We start from the raw sequence: 26,314 nt of genomic DNA on the forward strand, positions 1-26,314 counted from the left end.
CCTCTCTCTGACGCTATAGCCCGGTAGTATATCCTGCTATATATATATATCCCCACCCCCCCCCCCCCCCCCCCCCTCACCATGCAGCCCCCAAATAATAATGAACCCCAGACAACTGGGACGGGGACCACCAGGCACCGGGATGGGATGTTTAGCCTTGTGTCAGGAGGGGCCCCAGCGCAAGAGCAGAGGGGTTACTAAGGCTCAATTTAGCTCCACATAGGGGTTGAGTTTGACCTGCCTCAGAGGCAGAGAGTATGTTTTAGTATTTAGTTCATACATTCAGGCTAACATTGGATGTGTTGATAAGCATACCAGTGGCTTTACAGCAGCACAGACCCCCATGCTCGTAGTGCGCCACGAGCTTGTGGGTCTGCTATTTTGAAAAATCGAAGAATGACTGACATAGAAACATAGCTTTTTCAGAAAACTGTCAGGATGTAGAAGACATTTTTAGAATCTGATCTCAGGTCAAACACGGGACATGATAGTTGAGACTGTGAACTGTGCCTTTAGAATATCAGTGTCCATTTGAAATGGGGGACCAAATTCCATTTGGGGATTCATCCGTGACATGAAAGCATTTTAAAGATCACGTCTTATACCAGGGGTGGGCAACTTTGACGATGGAGAGGGCCACTATAGTTCCACACTCACTCCAGAGAGCCACTATAGTTCCACACTCACTCCAGAGAGCCACTATAGTTCCACACTCACTCCAGAGAGCCACTATAGTTCCACACTCACTCCAGAGAGCCACTATAGTTCCACACTCACTCCAGAGGGCCACTATAGTTCCACACTCACTCCAGAGGCCACTATAGTTCCACACTCACTCCAGAGGGCCACTATAGTTCCACACTCACTCCAGAGGGCCACTTATAGTTCCACACTCACTCCAGAGGGCCACTATAGTTCCACACTCACTCCAGAGGGCCACTATAGTTCCACACTCACTCCAGAGGGCCACTATAGTTCCACACTCACTCCAGAGGGCCACTATAGTTCCACACTCACTCCAGAGGGCCACTATAGTTTCCACACTCACTCCAGAGGGCCACTATAGTTCCACACTCACTCCAGAGGGCCACTATATTCCACACTCACTCAGAGGGCCACTATATTTCCACACTCACTCCACAGGGCACTATAGTTCCACACTCACTCCAGAGGGCCACTATAGTCCCACACTCACTCCAGAGGGCCACTATAGTCCCACACTCACTCCAGAGGGCCACTATAGTTCCACACTCACTCCAGAGGGCCACTATAGTCCCACAATCACTCCAGAGGGCACTATAGTTCCACACTCACTCCCAGAGGGCCACTATAGTTCCACACTCACTCCAGAGGGCCACTATAGTTCCACACTCACTCCAGAGGGCCACTATAGTTCCACACTCACTCCAGAGGGCCACTATAGTTCCACACTCACTCAGAGGGCCACTATAGTTCCACACTCACTCAGATGGCCACTATAGTCCCACACTCACTCCAGAGGGCCACTATAGTTCCACACTCACTCCAGAGGGCCACTATAGTCCCACACTCACTCCAGAGGGCCACATTGCATATTACTGCTGTAGGAAAAAAGCTGATCTACAAGCTCAAAAATCCTCACGGGGACAGCTGAAATCAGTAATGTATATCACGGGCAGTGGTTCCTCAAAGTGGGGTCTGGGACCCCTAGGGGTACTTGAGGGACTTCCAGGGGGTACCTATAGCTCAATTAGAGATAGATTGTCAGAAAACTGTCAGGATTTAGAAGGCATTCGTAGAACCGTCCTCAACCTAAAGTCTACATGGGTTTTAAAACCTCGACCATGATGAGGGTTCACTTCACGGCAGACTTTACCTCATCTGCTCCCTCGCTTATCCTCTCCTCCTCCTCCTCCCTGCCTTCTCTTTTCTACCCGTGGAAAATACCTCCACGGCTTAACGGATTCTGACCTGGGAACGATTCTGCAAATGTCTTCTAAATCCTGACTGTTTTAATGAAAAGCTATGTCAGTCGTTCTCAAACGCACTTTCATGTCACTTTTCACGATTCTTAAAAAAATAGCAGACCTACAAGCTCGTAGCGCGCCACTCGGTGGCGCGCTATGAGCTTGTAGATCTGCTATTTTTCAATAGCTAAAGCCCAAAGGGGGTTCCCGGGCCAAAATGGGTTAACGGACGAGCGAGGAGTGCGTCTGGAAATTAATCACGCTGCGATAGAGGGGCCCGCGACGCAACAACGCCAACCAAGTCACTGCAAGCGTGCGTTGCGTTGGCCGGGAGACTTATTTGAAATAACATACAGATTGGTATGAAATGAATCCATGGAGAAATGGGCATGAATATGTAGAGAGAGAGAGAGGAGGAGGAGGAGGAGGGGAATTAAAGCCATGTCTGAGCCAAGACGCGCAAGACTTCCTGTCTCCACAACACCAGCAGCCAAACTCAGAGTTTGTGTTGGCAGTCACCGGGCCTCGTATCGGATCATTCCAAATCACACTGTGTCCAGACGCACACAGGCACGCACATTACACACAGAAAGAAGGCACAAATTAAGCTTAGGGTTTGAGACACACACACACAAACACACACAGTCACACACACACACACACACAGTCACACAGTCGCACACACACAGAGCCCCCTTTTCCCCTCGCGTGTGAAAGTGGAGAGGGCCTCATGCTGTCTGAGTGGTCCCTGGCCAGGAGCCGCCCAGGCCCGGTAGAGAGAGAGCCCAGAAGTGGAGGGTGGGCTCTGGGAGGAGCCCAGACCCAGACCCAGGCCCGGAGAGAGAGAGAGAGAGCCCAGAAGTGGAGGGTGGGCTCTGGGCTGCTGCTTGACCACCATTCCCTTATAGACACCAGGAAACACTACGACAACTACACAACAGTACAGTTCTCTTAAAGGAAAGCTGCATTGTTGAACCCTTGTTGTGGCAGGGGGGGGGGGGGGGGGGGGGGGGGGAGACCGGACCAGATTCATTCTATGTCAAGGACCGCCAAAATTGCCCACAGAGACCGCGTTCAATGTTTTGTTGACACTAGGATTTATGTCGTATATTCAGTGATTTCACTTAATTCAAATATCACTTATTTTTTTTGTTTTGTTGTGATAATTCTCCCTACTATAGAGTGTGCTGCTGACCATATAAGGAGTTCCTCCCTGGGTCGAAAAAGGTTTTGTTTTTGGCTAGGTGGCCCAGCCTTCATCCAATCAGGATAGAGAGGGGCCTTCCGCCAATCATGGCGGGTCATCTGATTTTTGATACTAAATTAGCTAATTTTTGCTCCAGACCCCCTGGAACCTCCTCGAGGAGCCCTGGGAGGGTCCACGGACAACACTTTGGCCCCACTTCACTACAAGACTGGCGAGGAGGGGGCGGGGCACACAGCAGGAACCAATCAACAGCTGTGGGTTCATAACGAGACGGATACGTGACGAGAATTTTACTTACTTTGCACAAAACAGTTAAAAAGCATCGAAACGCACAACCACACAATGCTGCTTAGTACGCACATACATGCCTCATTAACCCGTTCTGACCTGAGATCAGATTCTAAAGATGTCTTCTACATCCTGACAGTTTTCCATTCTGACCTGAGATCAGATTCTAATATGGATATATAGACACGTGACTCATGGTGACATCAGCGAGATGTGACGTAGCATCCATCAGAGCTCTATATAAGCTCTAATGGATGCTTTAGAGAGAAGCAGTGTTTCTCTCCAAGACAGCACTTCTTTCTCGCCACTTCAACCTGACGCTTCCTCCACTTTCACTTTGACTATCAGCGGTGTAGAAATGGCGTCCACCAGCGGTCTCCTGTCTGAAGAGCACTTCCTGTGCTCCATCTGCATGGATGTGTTCACTGATCCGGTCGCCACTCCGTGCGGACACAACTACTGCAAAGCCTGCATCACACGTTACTGGGACACTAGTGATGTGTGCAGGTGTCCACTGTGTGCAAAGACCTTCAATGCGAGGCCGGACTTATCTGTCAATAGTTTTATTTCTGAGATGGCTCAACAGTTCAGGAGTCACAAGTTGAAAGAAGAACATAAAGCAAAGACTGAAATCCAGCAGATGATCCAGGAGAGACGAGAGAAGATCCAGGAGGTCAAACGCTCAGTAGAGATCAGCAGGAAAGATGCAGACACAGTGATAGCAGACAGTGTGCAGGTCTTCACTGCTCTTATCAGCTGTGTTGAGAGAAGCCAGGCGGAGCTCATTGGTGTGATTGAAGACAAGCAGGAAACAGCAGAGAAACAGGCTGAAGGCTTCATCGAAGATCTGAAACAGGAAATCACTCAGTTAGAGGAGAGAAGCTCTGAGATGGAACAGCTTTCAAACTCTGAAGACCACCTCCACCTCCTCCAGAACTTCACATCCAACAACACAGGGTGGAGACCCACCAAGGACTGGGCAAAGGTCAATGTCCGTCCGTCTTCACATGTGGGGACTGTGAGGACAGCCGTGTCTCAGCTGGAGAAGACACTCAGTCAAGAGATGAAGAAGAATCTGTGTGATGTTGAGCTGAAAATCATCCAGAAATATGAGGTGGATGTGACCCTGGACCCTGACACAGCACATCCCAACCTCATCCTGTCTGAGGATGGAAAACAAGTGAGGCATGGAGACGAAAGGAAGAATCTCCCTGACAACACAGAGAGTTTCTCTCTATGTGTCAATGTCTTAGGACAACCAAGCTTCTCCTCAGGAAGGTCCTACTATGAGGTTCAGGTTGGAGGGAAGACTGACTGGGATTTAGGAGTGGCCAGAGAGTCCATCAACAGGAAGGGAACAATCACACTGACCCCCACCAATGGTTACTGGACTATAAGGAGGAATGGAAATAAGTACTGGGCTGCTGCTGGCCCTTCTGTCCTCCTCCCTATAGGAGAGGAGCTCCAGAAAGTGGGAGTGTTTGTGGACTATGAGGAGGGTCTGGTCTCCTTTTATGACGTGGAGACAAGAGTTCACCTCTACTCTTTCACCGGCTGCTCCTTCACTGAGAGACTCTTTCCAATCTTCAGTCCAAGTTTGAACGAAAATGGTACAAACTCTGCTCCTCTGATCATCTCTCCTGTCAACATGGACGCTGGTCTCGGGGAAGACGGAGGGAACATGTTCCCTCCGTCTTCCAAAAGAAGAAAAACATGAAGTCTCCAATAAATGATTTAAACGTCTATTGATGCAAAAATAAATGGAAAAAAAGAAGAAAAAAACACCAATAAACTATTTTAAAATAGTGTGTGTCTAATTTCCGGCGTGGGTCACGTGGTGGGGTTTCAGCCAATGGGAAGAGCTTAATGTAGTGTTGCCAGGTCCACGTATTGTATGCGAGTGGTAGTGTGTGTAAGTAGCGTGTTGAATGACATTTTTTGTGGGCTTGCTTTCATAGACCTGGTGACAGTGTTCTCTGTGTGTGTGTGTGGTGTGTGTGTGTGTGTGTGTGTGTGTGTGAACGTGTGCGTGCGGGGGTGTGGGTGCTTGGTGCATGGCCTGCCCCGGGGTCTCCTCTCAGTGGGACGTGCATCGAGGACCTCCCCTATAGGGAGGTGCCCGAGAGGCATCCTAACCAGGTGCCCGAACCACCTAAGCTGGCTCCTTTCCAGGCAAAGAAGCAGCGACTCTACTCCGAGTCTCTCTCGTGTGACTGAACTTCTCTGAGCATCTGACCAAGTACAACCACCCCATGTCCCTGTGAGCATCTATACCAAGTACAACCACCCCATGTCACTGTGAGCATCTGACCAAGTACAACCACCCCATGTCACTGTGAGCATCTGACCAAGTACAACCACCCCATGTCACTGTGTGCAGTGTGTATGTGTCATAGCTCACAGCGCGCCACTCGGTGGCGCGCTATGAGCTTGTAGATCTGCTATTTTTCAATAGCTAAAGCATGACATAGTGCTAACACCAAAATGGGTTCCACACAAAATGGGTTAAAACTCAGACAATGTACTACTACAGCCTCTCTGGGGAATCTGTGGTTGCAAATATATTTCCAACAAAAGAAACAAAAGAAAAAGAGAACAAAAAATAAAATAGCACACTTGTAATGTTGACCCACACACATAAAAATGAACATGAAAACACAATTAACACTTTGCTAAATCTAACAGAAACACTGGTTGTTGTGTTATTGTTGTCTTACAACACATTTCATTAACCCTCGTGGAAACCACAGTAAAAAGAATGACCGGCAAATGAGTGTGTTTTGGTGGGTATAATCGTAAAAACGTCTGGAGGGAGGGAGGGAGGAATGCATGCAGCATTTATTCACTACAGACAGAGGAATGCATGTAGCATTTATTCAGTACAGACAAGGGAATGCATGTAGCATTTATTCACTACAGACAGAGGAATGCATGTAGCATTTATTCAGTACAGACAGAGGAATGCTTGTAGCATATATTCAGTACAGACGTGAACTCATGCTTCCTTCATGCCTGAGTGTCCAAGTTGCTCCTTTACACCTGACAGGGGGGAGTTTCCCTGGTTGGACGTAGCGCGTGGAAGGAACACGTTATTCCGACCAGTTCCTTTCCCCTCCATCAGGCGCCCCGGCTGGCCAGGGGGAGGCAGTTTAGAGACCAGTTCCTTTCCCCTCCATCAGGCGCCCCGGGTGGCCAGGGGGAGGCAGTTTAGAGACCAGTTCCTTTCCCCTCCATCAGGCGCCCCGGGTGGCCAGGGGGAGGCAGTTTAGAGACCAGTTCCTTTCCCCTCCATCAGGCGCCCCGGCTGGCCAGAGGATGGCAGTTTAGAGACCAGGATTACTGCATGTTTTTGTGAGGGTACCTGCCTACCCTTTTTTTTGGGACTTTGATAACAAACCCATAATGAGGCATTATGTAGGAAAATATGCAAAATAATCGAAAATATGAAAAAGCTACTTGTATTGATCCTATAAACAATTTAATATAGGTCTAGTTTTTCCCACCAATTTTGGTTATCTGGCTCATGGACTAAGAACCAAAAAGAACTGAACCGGTACCCATTGGGAACCAACCGGTGGAAAAGGGGCCAGAGAGGAGAGGAGAGGAGAGGAGAGGAGAGGAGAGGAGAGGAGAGGAGAGGAGAGGAGAGGAGAGGAGAGGAGAGGAGAGGAGAGGAGAGGAGAGGAGAGGAGGTGGCGCTGACAATGAGCTGGTGGTTACTCACAGTTTCTTGAGTGCTGGCAGGCCAAGGAACGCTCCTGGTTCGATGTGGTTGATCACGTTGCTCCGCAGGTCCCTGTGAACAAACAAACACTCGAGTTTAGGCCACGAACAACAAGCTTATTATAACTGCCATTTTACACATTCCTCTCTTTTGGTTCTTCTTTGCATAAATAGGATCACGTTATTCAAGCACATTTGGAAACCCCTCACGACAGAGAGAAGTATTAACCAATTTTGGGCGGGAACCCCTTTTGGTGTTAGCATTATGTTATGCTTTAGCTATTGAAAAATAGCAGATCTACAAGCTCAAGCTACGAGCTTGTAGGTCTGCTATTTTTGAAAAATCGAAGAACAACTGACATTTTTAGAATCTGATCTCAGGTCAGGTGGTACCACCATCATTCCATGATGTCAGGTGGTACCACCATCATTACATGACGTCAGGTGGTACCACCATCATTATGATGTCAGGTGGTACCTCCATCATTCCATGACGTCAGGTGGTACCACCATCATTCCATGACGTCAGGTGGTACCACCATCATTATGATGTCAGGTGGTACCTCCATCATTCCATGATGTCAGGTGGTACCACCATCATTCCATGATGTCAGGTGGTACCACCATCATTCCATGATGTCAGGTGGTACCACCATCATTCCATGACGTCAGGTGGTACCACCATCATTCCATGACGTCAGGTGGTACCACCATCATTCCATGACGTCAGGTGGTACCTCCATCATTCCATGACGTCAGGTGGTACCTCCATCATTCCATGACGTCAGGTGGTACCACCATCATTCCATGATGTCAGGTGGTACCACCATCATTCCATGACGTCAGGTGGTACCACCATCATTCCATGACGTCAGGTGGTACCACCATCATTCCATGACGTCAGGTGGTACCTCCATCATTCCATGATGTCAGGTGGTACCACCATCATTCCATGACGTCAGGTGGTACCACCATCATTCCATGACGTCAGGTGGTACCACCATCATTCCATGACGTCAGGTGGTACCTCCATCATTCCATGATGTCAGGTGGTACCTCCATCATTCCATGATGTCAGGTGGTACCTCCATCATTCCATGATGTCAGGTGGTACCTCCATCATTCCATGATGTCAGGTGGTACCTCCATCATTCCATGATGTCAGGTGGTACCTCCATCATTCCATGATGTCAGGTGGTACCTCCATCATTCCATGATGTCAGGTGGTACCTCCATCATTCCATGATGTCAGGTGGTACCTCCATCATTCCATGATGTCAGGTGGTACCTCCATCATTCCATGATGTCAGGTGGTACCTCCATCATTCCATGATGTCAGGTGGTACCTCCATCATTCCATGATGTCAGGTGGTACCTCCATCATTCCATGATGTCAGGTGGTACCTCCATCATTCCATGATGTCAGGTGGTAACTTAACCTAGCCTCGGAGGCCGCAGGCATTTATTGTCTCCCGAAATTGATTTCTCAGAGACTTTAAGTATGAGTTTACATTAACACAGTGAACCCCCGACCTATAGAGTAGCAGTTTAAAGCTCCACACTGACCCACTCACTGCTACGGTTAATTGTTGTGCACAGCAGAAAAGACTGGCACGCACACACACACCCCATCAGACCCCCCAAGCAGACACCTGTTAGAAGAGCACACGACCCCCCCCCCCCCCAATGCAATCAATCATCATCACACAACCACTGACGACAACCTGGCGAGAGAGACACACACACACACACACACACACACACACACACACACACACACACACACACACACACACACACACACACACACACACACACACACACACACACACACACACACACACACACACACACACACACACACACACACACACACACACACACACACACACACACACCAGTTCCAGGCAGAACCTCCTCCTCGGCGAGCTTCAAAGGCTCTCTTCTTGCGGTCACAGAATACCTGCAGCGTTCACCTGCGTTGGCACCGCACAGTCACTCATTACAGAGCGGGTTCAGGGGGGGGGGGGGAGGGGGGGCGAGTCGCCACCTGAGCCCCGTATACAGACGGTCCCTCTGGGGAAACTCGGGTCGTTTGATGTTTGAGGAGGAGGAGGGAGCCGTCATCCCCAAATGGAGGGTTGGGGGGGGGGGGGGGGGGGGGGGGCTGGGCTGGAAAGGCCGGCAGGAGTGTCGTCAGGCTTCGGAATATAGCTCACAGATGGTGGGGGGGGGGGGGGGGGGTTATCGCTAGCCATAGCTTTTCATGTGAGCTAGCATTTAGACCCGACGTCGACATTTTCAAAAAATGTCTTCAAAATCCTGACAGTTTTCTGAAAAGCCTCATGTTTCTGTATCAGTGGTCAGCTCAATATTTCATGTCAAGGACCCCAAAAACTATATGTAATTCCCCCCCCCCCCCCCCCCCCCATCTGAAAATATGTTGTTCCAGGGACCCCAGAATCAAAGATTTGAGTTCAAATGTTCACTCTGTAATAATATATTCTCAAAGATTTGAGGCACATTTTCACGATTTTTCAAAAAATCAGCAGGTGAGTTGACTGATGAGATTGGCTGAGCACGGAATGTGATGTATGATGATAAGAGCGCCCCTCACTTCACACAAGTGTGATTTATTTCGTACACTACTTGACTACTTGCCCCATCCTAGAGAATAGCACCTGATTTCTTCCTTTTACTTCAACAGTATTGTTCTTAGCCTAGGGCTAAGAACTCCCACATTCCACAGTATTGTTCTTAGCCTATAGGGCTAAGAACTCCCAAGTTCCACAGTATTGTTCTTAGCGTTCTTAGACGTCACTGAGCCACGGTGAAGAGCAAACCACCGACACCGCTACAGCCCTTCTCTCTGTTTTTACTTACCACCGCTCAACGTTATTTCAGCTCCGGTGGTCACCTCGCCACCGAAAATACAGACTATGAATAGGCCTTAAGAACTCCCAAGTTCCACATTATTGTTCTTAGCCTATAGGGCTAAGAACTCCCAAGTTCCACAGTATTGTTCTTAGCCTAGGGCTAAGAACTCCCACGTTCCACAGTATTGTTCTTAGCCTAGGGCTAAGAACTCCCAAGTTCCACAGTATTGTTCTTATCCTAGGCTAAGAACTCCCAAGTTCCACAGTATTGTTCTTAGCTTAGGGCAGCACTGACTCCCTCAGTTCCACAGTATGTTGGAGCTCACAGAGAGGGCAAAACATCACATGTATCAGATTAATTCACCATTGTGACCAACCGACCGTTCCTTTAAAGGTCCCAGGACTAGTGAGCCTTGAGGAAAGGCAAGATTTTAACCCATTCTGACCCGAGATCAGATTCTATCCTGACAGTTTTCTGAAAAAGCTATGTTTCTGTGTCAGTCGACAGCAATGTCTATGTCAGTCTATGTCAAATAGCAGACCTACAAGCTCGTATGCTCGCTATGAGCTTGTAGATCTGCTATTTTTCAATAGCTAAAGCATAGCATAATGCTAACACCAAAAGGGGTTCCGCCCAAAATAGGTTAACTGGTGAGAATTCAGCCATCATATTTAACCCATTGGGACCCGAGGCCCGGCTTCAAGTTTTCTGAAAAAACCCATGTTTCTATGTCAGTGGTGCTCAACCTTTTTCATGTCAAGGACCCCCAGAATTATCTGTATTTTCAGATGGGGGGCCCACGGCCCCCCCCATCTGAAAATATTGTTGTTCCAGTTCCAGTTCCAGATTTGAGACACATTTACACGATTTTTCAAAAAATAGCAGATCTACAATTTAGGCATTTAGCAGACGCTCTTAATCCAGAGCGATTTACATTAAGCAAGAACAAAAAGCATGGCAATAAAACATACATAAAAACTAGTTTGAAACATGCGTAAGCTAAGAACCTAACAGTGGAATATCTATATAATGAAACTATACATATAAACTATACATATATACTGTACTATGCTATACATATGTACTATGAAGTGCTATGACTACATAGTACATACAATGCAATTCTAGTGCTGTCTACATAACATGGTAGAAGTCTGTATCAAATGCTATCTAATTCTACAAAAAGTGCTATCTAAGGGGGTGGGGTAAGTGCTATGGGCCATGATGGAGTCTGAAAAGGTGGGTTTTCAGACTATGGCGGAAGATTGGGAGTGATGCTGCAGTTCTGATTTAATGGGAAGTGCATTCCATAGTTTTGGAGCCAGAAGGGAGAAGAGTTTGGGACGTGTGGAGCGTTGTCCCGGCGTTTTTAGTGAGGGTACTTCCAGTTTCCCTGCGTTGGCTGATCTGAGTGCGGCGGGAGGGTTTGTAGGGTTCGATCATACTTGCGAGATATGGGGGAGCCGTACCTTTGGTTGCTTTGAATGCCAGCATCAGAGTTTTGTATTCTGTGCGGGCAGCGACCGGGAGCCAGTGGAGGGAGAGGAGAAGGGGGAGACGTGTGAGAATTTTGGCTGATTGAAGACCAAGCGAGCTGGAGCATTTGGATCAGTAATGAGGGAGTTACAATAGTGAAGTTTTGACAAGACTATTGTCTGGATTAGGAGCTGGGCTGACTCCTGGGTGAGGAACGGTCTAATTCGTCGTATGTTATAGAGTGTGAACCTACAGGATCGAGTCGTGACAGCTGTGATGTGAGTTTTGAACGAGCGCGGACTGTCCAGGACAACACCAAGGTTCCTGGCTGTCGGTGCATACGTTACCAGGGCGTTGTCTACGGAGAGAGTTAGCTCCGGCATAGGGCAGGACTTAGCTGGGAAGAAGGGAAGCTCAGTCTCGTCTGGGTTCAGCTTGAGGTGGTTGGAGGACATCTACAAGCTCGTAGCGACATCTACAAGCTCGTGGGACATTATATGGGAAAGTGACAGCCTGTGGTTGAACAATTTTATTGACCTGCTGACATCTTTATAAACCTATTAGTAGGAACACGCTTAATGTCACACTCTGTAAAGAGAATTACTGGATGAATTTAAATTATTCTGAATTTGTCCTCATCCTCCTCCTCGTGCTAAGAAGATTCCAATGAAGTTATTTTGAGAGGCTGCTCATCGCTGTGAATGTCTAGAAGCGGTTTCTTGTATAGTTTATAGTGACATTTTGTGACATGATATTTAAGTCCCTGAATTAGTCATGGCCGTGTTTTGGGCATAACATTAACAGATTGTGAAGAAGCAAAGTGTGCAACGTTGACTTTAGTCAGGAAGGTTGCACTACATACACAGGAAATTGGGGTTCATCGTCCAGAGATAGATATGGACATCTTGACAAATGACTACAGATTTAAGTTTACCCCATTTAGGCCTGACCTCAAAATTTTAAATCCACTCGGTGGCGCGCTATAAGCTTGTAGATCTGCATTTTTGGACTTGAACATGACGTATATGATGCGTTTGAATTGTGACAATACACTGTGAACACTCCCACTGCAAAGAGACAATCGAGCAGCTCAGAACAGTATGATGGATTGCTACTTGTTTGTTTTTGACCTGAGATCAGATTCTAAAAATGTCTTCTACATCCTGACAGTTTTCTGCAAAAAGCTATGTTTCTATGTCAGTCGTTCTTCGATTTTTCAAAAAATAGCAGACCTACAAGCTCATGGCGCGCTATGAGCTTGTAGATCTGCTATTTGTCAACAGCTAAAGCATAACATAATGCTAACACCAAAAAAGGTTCCCGCCCCAGAATGGGTTTTAACCCCCCCATTCTACCTCTCAACAGTAAAGAAATATAAACACATTGCCGAATAACAACTTCACACACAGACTTTATGATCGTACAGATGTGTATGCATGCTACACACAGACTTTATGATCGTACAGATGTGTACTATGCAGTAAATGTGCAGCAGTTACTAATCATTTCAGCAGGCAACACACATGGCGTGCCTCGGCTGTAATTTCCATTAGAAGCACTATACTCTGAGTCCAAAGCACTGCATTTGGCCAAAGGAATTAGCATGCAACTCGTGTCCCTCATGAAGCCGTGGCTCATAATATTAATACATGTCTGTGAGGGGAGAATGTGATAATGGGTTTTTTTTTTCTTTCTGTAGGGCCCAGCCACAACGCATTTTAATTCAGTCAGTCAGTGACACCTTTTTGGCCCCGACCAAAAGCAGCGGTCTCCACAGTTACTCTGCGATTTCACGCTGGGCGCCAGAGGAGAGGGTTAATTGATTCTCCCTCCCTCGCCATTCAGAGCAGCTGCCGTTGCCTCAGTGAGCGTTGGTTCACAACTGGATGCGGGCAGTCGAGGGAGAGACCATAGTCTCTCTCTCTCTTCCTTTGTCAAACTACGGGAAACTGTGAAAAGATAAGAAGTGTCGGAGGAAGGAAGGAATGTGGGGAAAGGAAAAGAGCCTGGATACCTTTAGGAGCATATTATTATTATTACAGACAGACCCATAAGGCACCAGAAATCACCTCTTCTTTCTTTACTGTAAAAAATAACCTTCTCTTTTTTTTTACTGTGAAAGCAAGAGGTGTGACGACGGGGTGGGGAGTGTGAGGGAGCCAATGAAAGGGGGGAGGCTTCTAGTATGTAGCCGCGCTGGCATTGTGTGTGTGTGTGTGTGTGTGTGTGTGTGTGTGTGTGTGTGTGTGTGCGTCATGCTGCCGACACCTCTGGCCTCGGCTTGGCCTCATTACAATGACAAAGCAAGCGAGCAAAGCAGCTCTTCACTGGATGTGGGTGTGTGTGTGTGTGTGTGGGGGGGGGGGGTGGAACAGGGTGGGGCTGTCGGGGGGGGGTCTCTACGGCTAGTCACAATGGGAGCTGCTCTCTGAGGTAAAGCTAGCCGGTAACAAGACAACTCACCCCGTTTCTGTTTTCCTCCCAGATTCTTCCCCAGTGAGGGGTGGGAGAGGCTGGACAGCAGACGGCTGGACTTTGGATTTCTCTAACTATAAACTTTCATGACAGCAGACAGCCTAAGTACAAATATAATTTATGAAAAGCTACTACAGTGAAGTCTGTTCACAGAAGTTGTTGTAGGATATGTGGGGATTATCTGACGAGGTACCATTTGAGTGGGCAAAACCTTACATATACTAAATAATACTAAATTGTTTATAGGGTCAATATAAGTAAAATAATATAGCCTTTCCACAGGAGTATCTTTTTATATTTTTTCCAAAAAGAATACAAACAGCCAATAGCATATTACAAAGTTATCCCCCTCACTGGTGAAAACTCCGGGAGGAAAAACGGGCAAGCACCGGGGTGAGTTGTCCAGTATTCAGCTAGCCTATGGACAGAGACAGACGGCTTCTTCCCCTCCACTGTCATCTACCTAAACTCCTAATCCACTCCTCTCCCTCCTCCAGCGTCTGCCAGCCCCCCCTCCCCCAAACCCATCCACCATCCCTGTCCCATTCTGACCTGAGAACAGATTCTAAAAAGGTCTTCTACATCCTGACAGTTTTCTGAAAAAGCTATGTTTCTATGTCAGTCGTTCTTCGATTTAAAAAAAAATAGCAGACGAGTGGCGCGCTACGAGCTTGTAGATCTGCTATTTTTCAATAGCTAAAGCATAACATGATGCTAACACCAAAAGGGGTTTCCGCATCCGAGACTCTGGACACATCCTAGTCTATAAGTTATAACACTATGTGGACTCGTGTGATAATATGGCCACTGGACTTGTGGAATAATATGCATGGTCTCTGGTCCTTAGTTTAGCACTCTGTGCATTCAGGGCCACGTGCAATAATATGGACAGATCATGTCTTTCTTCTTCCTTCTCATATCATTATTTATTTATTTATTGAAATGACTATACTGCTCAGCCCATTCTACGGTTACTACTGCACTACTGTAATTAATGTATCCTCATTACTGACATTTGTTTGCACCTTTGGTGGTGAGATGCGAAAAAAACTTTTCGCTGTGCTGTGCTGCACTTGTACTGTTGAGGCAGCGGTGGCCGAACGGTCTTGATATCGTGAAGGTCGCTATAGTTCATATCCCCGGACCGGCACGTTAAAATTACCACCGCTGAAGTGCCCTTGGACAAGGCATTGAACCCCTACCATGAAATGTTCTATGAGCAGGGCCTGGCTGTAAACAAGTTCTTGAGCTTAGTCCAGTTACCCTGGGTAAACATGGTACCTTTCCTTTCCTTTGTACATTGACAATAAATTGAATCTCATCTCAATCTCATCTCACAGACAGACAGACAGACAGACAGACAGACAGACAGACAGACAGACAGACAGACAGACAGACAGACAGACAGACAGACAGACAGAAGGACCAGCCGTTGGCAGAGAGCAACAGTCGCGCCTCGAAGGCTTCCTTCCTTCCCTTCCTCTGATAAAGGAAGATCAAAGCCTTTCCTTCTTTACACTTTGTGTATCCGGTGGGTCGGTCGGTGTGTACTGCAGCCTCATGTTTGTCTGCTCCAACCCGAGCTTTGAAGAACTCTGACCCAATCCAAAGGCCAGGAGGGAGGGAGCATTTCCTACAGATCCTTCAAATCAATCTATAGGACCATCTAGGGTGGATATCTTTACCAATATATGCGAGTTAGCAGTGGTGGAAAAAGTACTCGGTTGTTTTACTTAACCCATTTTGACCTGGGAAGGATTCTATGAATTTCTTCTACATCCGGACAGTTGTCAGTCGTTCTTTGATTTTTTTAAAAATAGCAGAGCTACAAGCTCGTAGCGCGCCACTCGGTGGCGCGCTATGAGCTTGTAGATCTGCTATTTTTCAATAGCTAAAGCGTAACATAATGCTAACACCAAAAGGGGTTCCCGCTCAAAATGGGCTAGGACATGGTTAGATATCTTTACCAATATATGCGAGTCAGCAGTGGTGGAAAAAGCACTCGATTGTTTTACTTAAGTAAAAGTACCAATGCTGCAATTTAGAACTCCTTACGTTACAACTAAAAGTACGGAATTGAAAATGTACTTGAGTAAAAGTAGAAAAGTATCAGCATCAAAATGTACTTAAAGTAAGTATTCATATTGCAGAATGTGCCATTTCACACAAGTTCAAAATGTGTACAAAATATATTGAAAATAGCCGATCTACAAGCTCACAATGCGACTATAAAAGTCTATAAATAAATACTTTTTGAAATGTCTATGAGGACTGCGACGCTCTAGAATCCAGAGTGTTAAAGGACCACTTCACCACTTTTCAACCTATCTTCATATAGTAGGTCCTCACAAATAATCATGAAAAAAATGGCGCAATTCTTTTCTACTCGGTCTGTGTCTCATAGGAGGGCTGTGGGCAGTTCAGAAATCGTCTTCCAGTGACATCATCGATGGGGAATACAGGCTAATAGAAACTGCAGGCTTTCTAGTCCTGAAAAGTTGCAATGCGAAAATGGAAGCCATCGTTCTCACGATAATGAAAATCTAAACATTTTTGTAAAAAAAAATCTTGTTTAAAAATAAATCTGCCTAATGATGATGTCACTGGAAGACGGTTTCTAAACTGCCCACAGCCGTCCTATGAGACAAAGACTGAGTAGAAAAGAAATCGTGCAATTTTATCATGATTATTAGTGAGGACCTATTATATGAAGATAGGTTGAAAAGTGGTGAAGTGGTCCTTTAACTGACTAGTTGACTAGTGTTAACAGTGAAGTTACAAAAACAAAACAGGCATGACTTCCCTGTTGGATCTCTGTCTGTCTTGTCCAAATATGGAGGGACTGACATTATGAATTCACAATGTGAGAGATATTCATGGCTGGGGGAGGGGTTGGGGGGAAATCACATTTTCTTCCTTGTGCACTTGTGTGCACAAGTAATTTGGCGCTGATTGGTCTAGTGGTTTGACAGATTAGCCGTGGAGACACACACACACACACACACACACACACACTTCTAGACAGCTAGCCCCTTTTAGAAGTCACGCTGTAAAAAGAAAAACTGTTGTAATTTCTCCTGTGAAGAAGTAGACGCAGAGACGTCGACTCTCACCAAGTTATGAGACATTATAACATTATAACATTAAGCGAGGACCGCTTTTGGTGTTAGCATTATGTTATGCTTTAGCTATTGAAAAATAGCAGATCTACAAGCTCATAGCGCGCCACTCGGTGGCGCGCTACGAGCTTGTAGGTCTGCTATTTTTGAAAAATCGAAGAACGACTGACATAGAAACATAGCTTTTTCAGAAAACTGTCATTTTCAAACAGACATTTCTAGAATCTGATCTCAGGTCAGAATGGGTTAAGGCATGTTTGTACTCTCTATTCAACCACTTTGGCAGTGGCTGCTGAACCGGTACCAGATGGCCCAAAACGACGTACCTCCCACAGACTTCTGGCCTTTTTTAACCCATTTAGACCCGATTCTACAAATGCCTTCTAAAATCCTGACAGAAGTTTTGTGAAAAATGTCAGTCGTTCTAAAACATTTTCATGTCAAGGACCTCAAAACGTACATGTAAGTCGACCCCCGACCCCCATCTGAAAATATGTTGTTCCTGGGACCCCCCCCCCCCCCCAGAAGCAAAGATTAGAGTTAAAAACGCTCTGAAAAAAAAACAAAAAACGATCTTCAAAGATTTTTCACGATAAAAAAAAGAATAGCAGACCTACAAGCTCGTAGCTTGCCGCGCTATGATGAGCTTGTAGATCTGCTATTTTTCAATAGCTAAAGTATAACGTAATGCTTTTTTTTGGGTTCTCGCCCAAAATGGGTTAACAAGAACTGGAGAAATGACAGGGAAAAAAATATGCCCTTAGAATTCCGCATCAATGCAGTCACAAGTTATCGCAGCTCTGGGGTAAGAAGCTCGCCCCTATTAACGGTCTGGTTATTTTATCAGCGTGAAGCCAGTCCAGTGCAATAAATCACCATCATCGTATCGGGCCCTGGGCCCCTTGCGTAACGGCGGGCCCCAGGGCCATTTCCTGGAATCTATGAAGACGGGGGGGGGGGGGGGGGGGAGAGGACACGGGTGATGAGATTACAGAACCATAAAGTCCATGTTGCTCTTCACTCCATGGCGAGAATGACATCTCACCGCGGACCGGACGGTTCACACGATCCTTCCAAAGTGTATTCAGTGCTGCCAGAGCAGAACATACAACCAGCGCTCAATAAAATGTCTTCTATTCGCCATCCTACTGGAATGAAGCGAAGCACTGAGATTTTTCCATCTTTCTCTTCTCTTCTCTCGCCTCCCTCTATCTTCTGTTCTCTAGTAAAAGGCTTTCTATATTTCAAACTTCAAAGTTGAAAGGTTTCCCTCCAAGCGGAAATACACACAACCTTTTAAAATCTTTATAGGAACAATCACCTGCCAATGACGATCCATCCCACAAACTAAACATCTAATTCATACAAATACAGCTTTGTTTACGTTGTTGTACCAGCATTGGAGGAGGCTGCTTGTTTTTGCAAGTCATAAAGTCAATTCAAATTTAAAAACCACTCTCTACGGACGGCTGCAATTCGAAACTGGCCCCCGTAAAATCTGAATCCCCCCCCCCTTTTTTCCCCCTCACTGTATATGTATCTTTTCCCTTTTTGCTTCCTTTATGATGAATTCCTGTTCTGTTCTTTAACTATATAGAAGTGTCTATTTGTACGTCTCTAAATGTTTTGATGAATTGAACATGGTGGACCCTGTTGTAAACAAGTGTAATGCATAATTGGGTCGTCCACTCACAGTTAACAGTCTTTGTATTGAGTTTGTGCTTGAAATGTACTGTAATTCTGCAAACTGTTAATACATATTTCAATCAATCAATTGATTTCTGCCTACTGATATGACCTCACAACAGCCAGCAATGGGTAACACCCTCCCATGTGACACATCTAGGGGCCACGCAATCTGCATTCAGAGATTTTCCTAGAAGCTTTGTCATGGTCGATTTGCCTGTCTACTTCCTGATTGGTTAGTCATTTCGACCAGGTTTTTTTTTTTCCGACCAATGACAAAGCTTCTAGGAACACCTTTGAATGCAGATTGTGTATTAGATGTGTGACAGAGACTACATTTTTGGGAGCGTTTTACTCATTGCTGGCTGTCTGTCTTTATATATATATATTTTTTTTATAGGAGGGACAGACAGTAGGCTGACAGGAAATGGGGAGGGAGTGACATGCAGTAAAGGCCGCCGGGATCGGGAGTCGAACCTGCGGCACACTGCCAGACTGTTAAATTTTTGACATATATTGCTTATAGCCGCTTTTAAACCCCAGCTGCAAGTATAATTTCCCTCAGCAGGACAAGAAGATTTGAACCCTGAACTCAGTGTCGTCATCCCTCCATCCATCCTCCTGCATTCAGTATGTTTTAACGCATTCTGACCTGAGATCAGATTCATAAGAGGTTTCCACTGGACACACACTGGTCTGATGAACCCATTCTGACCTGAGATCAGATTCTAAAAATGTCAGTCACTCTTCGATTAAAAAAAAAATAGCAGACCTACAAGCTCGTATCGCGCCACTCGGTGGCGCGATATGAGCTTGTAGATCTGCTATTTTTCAATAGCTAAAGCATAACATGATGCTGACACCGAAATGGGTGCCCGGTCAGAATGGGTTAAGAGCATCCATCGAACCCTGAACTCTGTGTCATCCATCCCTCCATCCATCCTCCTGCATTCAGTATGTTTTAAGAGCATCATCTGAGGCAGACAATACACTACCCTGACGGCTTTTAGCTATAATTAACCCATTTTGACCTGAGATCAGATTCTAAAAATGTCTTCTACATCCTGACAGTTTTCTGAAAAAGCTATGTTTCTATGTCAGTCGTTCTTTGATTTTTCAAAATAGCAGACCTACAAGCTTGTAGATCTGCTATTTTTCAATAGCTATAGCATAACATAATGCTAACACCAAAAGGGGTTCCCGCCCCAAAATGGGTTACCCATGTAGGCCTGACGTCGATGACGTCGATATTTAAAAAATGTCTTCTAAATCCTGACAGTTTTCTGAAATACCTCATGTTTCTGTATCAGTGGTTCTCAAGATTTCATGTCAAGGACCCCAACAAATATAAATTGCCCACCGACCCCCATCTGAAAATATGTAGTACCGCACGGACCTCCCAGAAGCAAAGATTTGAGTTAAAAAACGTTCGCTCTGAAAGAAAATATATTCAAAAGTTTTGCACCACATTTTCACGACTTTTCAAAAAATAGCTGACCTACAAGCTCGTAGCGTGCCACTCGGTGGCGGCGCGCTACGAGCTTGTAGGTCTGCTATTTTTTTCAATAGCTATAAAGTATACCGCTTTAAAACACCAAAAAGGGGGTTCCCAACTCCCCGCCCAAAAGGGGTTAATGTTTCCTAGCGGTACTATTCCCAAGGTCTTCCACCGTTGACCGATATTCCTAACTGAGGCTAATTGCTATAGGCGGGTATTTTCTATGACCTGGACCTTTCCACTGGCGCGCGGCCAATGTGTGTTTTACGAGCCCCCCCCCCCCCCCCCCCCCCCCCCCCCCGACCCCACAACTTCGCCCAAACTTCACTTTGCGGTGTGATAGATGGTCCGTGCTAATGCACTGTGTGTAGGTGGAACGCCGGCAAAATACAGCCTTCGCTGTCTGACGTTGAGATCTAGATCAACTCGGTGCTATAACATACTTTCATGGACACAGACATACCTTATAGGACGTCTAAAGGAGGAGGATCTGAACACACAGTGGTTAAAAACTATGGTTAGCTACTTCTTCTGTCTGACGTTTATAAATCACAGCCGGCCACCTGCCACTTTTAACCCATTTTGGGTCGATTCTACAAATGTCTTCTAAAGAAGACATAAAGGTGAAGTTGAATTAAAAAGATCTTCAATTATTCAAATGTTTTCAGATATAGATTCCCTGGGCCATGAATTAAGGCAGCTGAAGAAAATCTTCTCTCAACATCAAACGTCAAAGAAATGAATGACATTTGACAGGAAAATGATGTGCATTTACAAATATAAGTATCAAAATAGCCATACTTATTCAAGTGTGCAATGTTCAGAGCAGCATAGATGAGCAATCACAGACTAATTGTGTCGAAAACAATGTCAATGTTTTTTTTTAATGTTTTTTCGCCTTTATTTTATATATTTTTAATAGAGGGACAGACAGTATAGGCTGACAGGAAATGGGAGAGAGAGAGAGATGGGGGAGTGACATGCAGTAAAGGCCGTCGGATCGGGAGTCGAACCCGCGGCACACTGCCAGACTCGGGCTACCGGCCAAGGTGCCTGGACCGCTGAGCCACGGCCCAGGCCAACAATGTCAACGTTAAGTAGAGGCGTGTTGTTTGCAGAGACTGTTTCATTCAAAACCAAGTAAAACAATACTGGTAGTTACTACTTAATAGTTAATACTCACAGTCGTTCAAAGTAGACAATCCAATGAAAGATCCATTCGTCAGTTCTTGAATCTTATTGTTGCTTAAAGTTCTGTGAAGAAAAAAACAAGTGTATAAGCATCATTAAAACAACATTTAGAATTGATGACATTTGTATCCATTTGTGTAGCCTATATATTGTAGTCAACAAAAAGTAACACTGCATTGACAGAATATAAAATATGTCTTTATTCTGGTTAAAAACCCTTAACCTTTCCTAATTTCAAGTTAGTGTCTGTCTGCCTGCCTGCCTGCCTGTGCGCGCCCGTGCGCGGCGGGAGGCTGGGGCAACCTGATCTCCGGCCTGCTATTTTCTTAAATGATGTTAAATTGGTAGCATCTGAGCCATGTACCCTTCATCCAGGTAGCATCTGAGCCATGTACCCTTCATCCAGGTAGCATCTGAGCCATGTACCCTTCATCCAGGTAGCATCTGAGCCATGTACCCTTCATCCAGGTAGCATCTGAGCCATGTACCCTTCATCCAGGTAGCATCTGAGCCATGTACCCTTCATCCAGGTAGCATCTGAGCCATGTACCCTTCATCCAGGTAGCATCTGAGCCATGTACCCTTCAGCCAGGTAGCATCTGAGCCATGTACCCTTCAGCCAGGTAGCATATGAGCTATGTACCCTTCAGCCAGGTAGCATCTGAGCCATGTACCCTTCAGCCAGGTAGCATCTGAGCCATGTACCCTTCAGCCAGGTAGCATCTGAGCCATGTACCCTTCAGCCAGGTAGCATCTGAGCCATGTACCCTTCAGCCAGGTAGCATATGAGGCTGAGCCATGTACCGGTTGTACCCTTCAGCCAGGTAGCCAGCATGATTAAAATACAAGGTACCATAACTCGATCCAAAGCTGTGGTGACTCACTGGTGACACATTTAGCTGATCGTTTTTTCCAAACCGCCCACATGAGGTTATTTAATCTGCCAATGGGGATAATGTTTGATCAAAGGCGGTACTACTAGCTAGCTGCTCACAGACTTATAAACTTAAAGTACTTTCGCAAAGCTTGATATTTGAATGGAACATTTGTCCGTTCAAAAATAAAGAAAAACAAAACAAAACTGCACAATACTATTGACATTTTAGCAACACCACATTTTATGCACCTTAACCCATTCAGGCACGACGTCAAAATGTCTTCTAAATTATGACAATTTTCTGAAAATGTCAGTGGTTCTCAATATTTCATGTCAAGGACGCCCAAAAATATATGTATTTGGCCGCAGACCCTTTATCTGAAAATATGTTGTTCCAGGAACCCCCCCAGAAGCAAAGATTTGAGTTAAAAGCACGCTGAAAGAATATATATTCAAAGATTTGCGCCACATTGCGCCAAGATAGTTAAAAAACGATTGCTCTAAATATATTCAAACATTTGGGCCACATTTTCACGATTTTTCAAAAATAGCAGACCTACAAGCTCGTAGCGTGGCACTCGGTGCCTGGTAAATGAATAGTGACGTTGGGTTTAACTCATAGATAGAAGCATGATGCGAGGAACTGCTGTGGTCGGTGTTTCAACTTCAAGGCCAGCCCGGGAAGGGATGTTGTGTGGGTGACATACATGCTAACATCACCCACAACCCGGCGGTGGCCAGATTGGAATCATTATAGGGTGTTGAGGGGATGTTTTATTACAGGGTTGGCCGAGTTAGAGACTCAGAGAGACTCATAGGGAGATTTTTGTCGTTTGGTTCCCAAACCCCTCGGAGCTAGAGAGCTAAGCGACCCACAAACAGGGCCGTGTTTCACAGCAGGGCTCTTGTTGTGCGGGCTTCAGTGTATGTGCTGAAACAACAGATGTTAAGAGTGTGGTGAGGCAGCGGGACTGCAAAGTCTATCACGGCCTTTAGCCTGCCCTGTGCTCTCATCATGGCCTGATGACATGGACAGACACCCCCAGGCCTCCCACAGCGCTCTTTGGTCACGAAGAACTTGTATTTGCATTGAAAAATGATTTGTTTTTGCGGTGAGGATCTGGGGAACCGTGGACGGATGATGACTTTATCATATGAAACAAAGTCGGGACTACTACTAGCGTTCATGTTTAAACGATTTTGTTTAATTCAAATTGCTGCTCAGATTTGTCTTTTGGTTTACTTGGTTATTTAATATAAATAAGAAGAACCGAGTTTTTCAGGAAATTTGTTCATTTTAGGTTATGTCCAGTGAGTGCAACACATAGCAGGCAAGTTTATCTATCGTTGCTTATTTTAATTCAAATGTTTATTTAGTTTTAGGATCGACACTAGCTAGTGCATAGCACGCGCGCGCGAGCACGCGCACGCGCACGCACAAACACACACACACACACACACACACACACACACACACACACACACACACACACAGGATATTGGCAGTTATCTTCACGTAAATTAAGTTTACAGTAAAAAAAAAAGAAAAAAACTCCACCACAACCAAGTAAATATACAGTAACTTTGGAGTCCTGCAGCATAAATATACACTTCACATCACATGAGTCTAATGTACCGTCCTAATAAATAAATCTATGTCCGAGACTCCTCCTGAGAGTCATGAGACCTTTCCTTGCCCTCTTTCCATCGCCCTTCTCGTTCGCACACTTCCTTCCTTCCTTCTTTTCTTAACTCTGTGCCTCCTCCTTCCTGGCCTCTCCCACATGACAGCAGGGTGACCTCTGTGTCGGAAGCTGCCCCAGAGAGACAGGTATGCATCCATTGCTCTGTTGGTCAGATTGAAAACTGCTGACCAGTAATATTGTTCATGTCTCATTTGGAACAAGGCGAAAAAGGAATGAAGAATTATTATTTTTCGCATAGGTGAAACATCTGTCAAATAGTTGAGGGGGGGGGGGGGGGGGTTGGCAAGCAACTTAGGACGCTATCTGCATTAATGTTGCAGTACCCTCCATATGTGCAATCTTTAGACAGGTGGTGGTACACAGAACTCAAACACCTAGAATAATTCATGACTGCACAGGCAGTGTTGTGGTTTTGGCAGCAAATTTCTATTTTAGTTTAGTCATAGTCGTGTTTGGACTGAAACCTTTAGTCAGATTTTAGACACCTGGAATGTTTTAGTGTCATGTGATTTTAGTTGACTAAATGTGCAGTTTAGTAGATCTACAAGCTCACAACGCAACGCGTTGTGAGCTTGTAGATCTGCTATTTTCAGCATGCAACAAAAGTGTAAAATTACTTATAGTAGATCTCTTGTCCACTAATCCCTCCTAACATTTTTGTCTGTCATCTGTTGACGAAATTGTCAGTACATTAAGTCATAACTTTTTTCATTTAGTTTTCCTCAGTAGTCGACGAACATTTTTCGTCTTAGTATTAGTCGAGGAAAACAACACCGTTGCACAGAGTTCATTCACTGAACGTTGCTCATTACACGACGACAACATTGGGAGTTTCTTCAAACAAAGTCTAAGTTGGCAGAGACAAAAGACGATAAGCCAAGAGATGTCCGTACAGGTGGAGTATTGGACCAAACTAATAATTACAAAGAAGAAAAACAACCAAAAAAATGTTGTTTTTTTCTTCTTTCTAATTCTTTGTTCGGCCCCATAAAATTGTGTTTGTTGCCATGATTTGTCACAACTCGAGTTGGCTTTGTACGAGGCTTAAAAGTCTATGAGGAAAATGAACGGGGAGTCATTTCCTGGGCCCTGGTAGGGTGACCCAGGGGTGGTCTTCTAACCCATTCTTACCTGAGATCAGATTCACACGAGGTTTCCGCCGGACACACACTGGTCTGATGAACCCATTCTGACCTGAGATCAGATTCTAAAAAATGTCAGTCGCTCTTCGATTTTTCAAAAATAGCAGACCTACAAGCTCGTATCGCGCCACTCGGTGGCGCGATATGAGCTTGTAGATCTGCTATTTTTCAATAGCTAAAGCATAACATGATGCCGACACCAAAATGGGTGCCCGGTCAGAATGGGCTAGATGAGTCCCACTGTCCCAGGCACATTTTATGAGTCCCATTTCAACGACGTTAGGAGTCATTTATTTTTACCAGTGGCTTGAAAAGCACTGGTCTAATGAATACCCATGAAAGTTTGACATGCTAGTCATACTGACGGGTAGTTCTGATTGGCTGCCTTTCTACGCAACCCATAGAGGGGGGGGGGGGGTCGCAACCAGACACTTTTAATGCCATAGATGAAATGGTCACGCGAGCGGTGCCGCCGCCATGACGCCTCAGCGGTAGTAAAGCAGAGCACACACCCGCCGATTTAACAGTAACACATTGGGACCATCCACGCGGCGCCGGCCTCCGCGGGGACCCCCTCCGGCGCCGGTCGACCTCCGTTGGGACGCGCCGATCCGCGGACGCCCGCGATTTTGACACGTATGTTCTATGTTCTCTGTACCTGTACCTGCCAGGCCAATGTCAACACTCTACAACACACAGCTGTGTGTGAGGTGAGGCGAGACTGATATAAATGGCTCGGAGAATGTGCTGTACCTGAGAGAGTGCACAAATACAACCAAATGGACCCCATATATTAAACAGGCCATTTGTATTTCCATCAGAGTTTATTGTTATGTGTTGTTTCCCATTCACCCGGGTCCTGCTCGTCATGCACAAAAACAGTTACCCTAAAGAACTGTTGAGAGTTGCGACAACTCCCACTTCATGGGTGTATGAAGACTATCCACCACATGCATGGGTCACGTGACTGCGCTGTTGTCTGCCCCCTCGGTGACACCACTCTCTCTCTCTCTCTCTCTCTCTCTCTCTAAGTATGAGGCTGCGTTCGCTGCGCAAGATGGCAACACAACACCGTTAGGCTAGGTGCACAAAAGGTGGCATTT

The 26,314-nt window shown here is 45.8% G+C and overlaps 2 protein-coding genes across 2 annotated transcripts in view; one reads left to right on the top strand and one right to left on the bottom strand.

The window, feature by feature from the left end:
* adgra3 (adhesion G protein-coupled receptor A3) overlaps positions 1-26,314 on the bottom strand; it is a 79,009-nt gene that overhangs the window by 39,209 nt on the left and 13,486 nt on the right. The window contains exons 2-3 of the mRNA XM_083789121.1: positions 21,475-21,549; positions 7,166-7,237 (exon numbers count right to left, since the gene is read on the bottom strand). Coding sequence (XP_083645247.1) covers positions 7,166-7,237; positions 21,475-21,549 — 147 coding nt within the window. The remainder of the gene's footprint in view (positions 1-7,165; positions 7,238-21,474; positions 21,550-26,314) is intronic.
* On the top strand, positions 3,800-5,158 carry LOC310875586 (E3 ubiquitin-protein ligase TRIM39-like; the record flags this gene model as incomplete). Its single annotated transcript, XM_083788878.1, has 1 exon — positions 3,800-5,158. The coding sequence occupies one exon, from the start codon at positions 3,800-3,802 to the stop codon at positions 5,156-5,158; it is 1,359 nt and encodes a 452-aa protein (XP_083645004.1).

This window comes from Protomyctophum parallelum, assembly GCF_964188405.1.
Source record: "Protomyctophum parallelum genome assembly, chromosome: 18".
Lineage (NCBI taxonomy): Eukaryota > Metazoa > Chordata > Actinopteri > Myctophiformes > Myctophidae > Protomyctophum > Protomyctophum parallelum.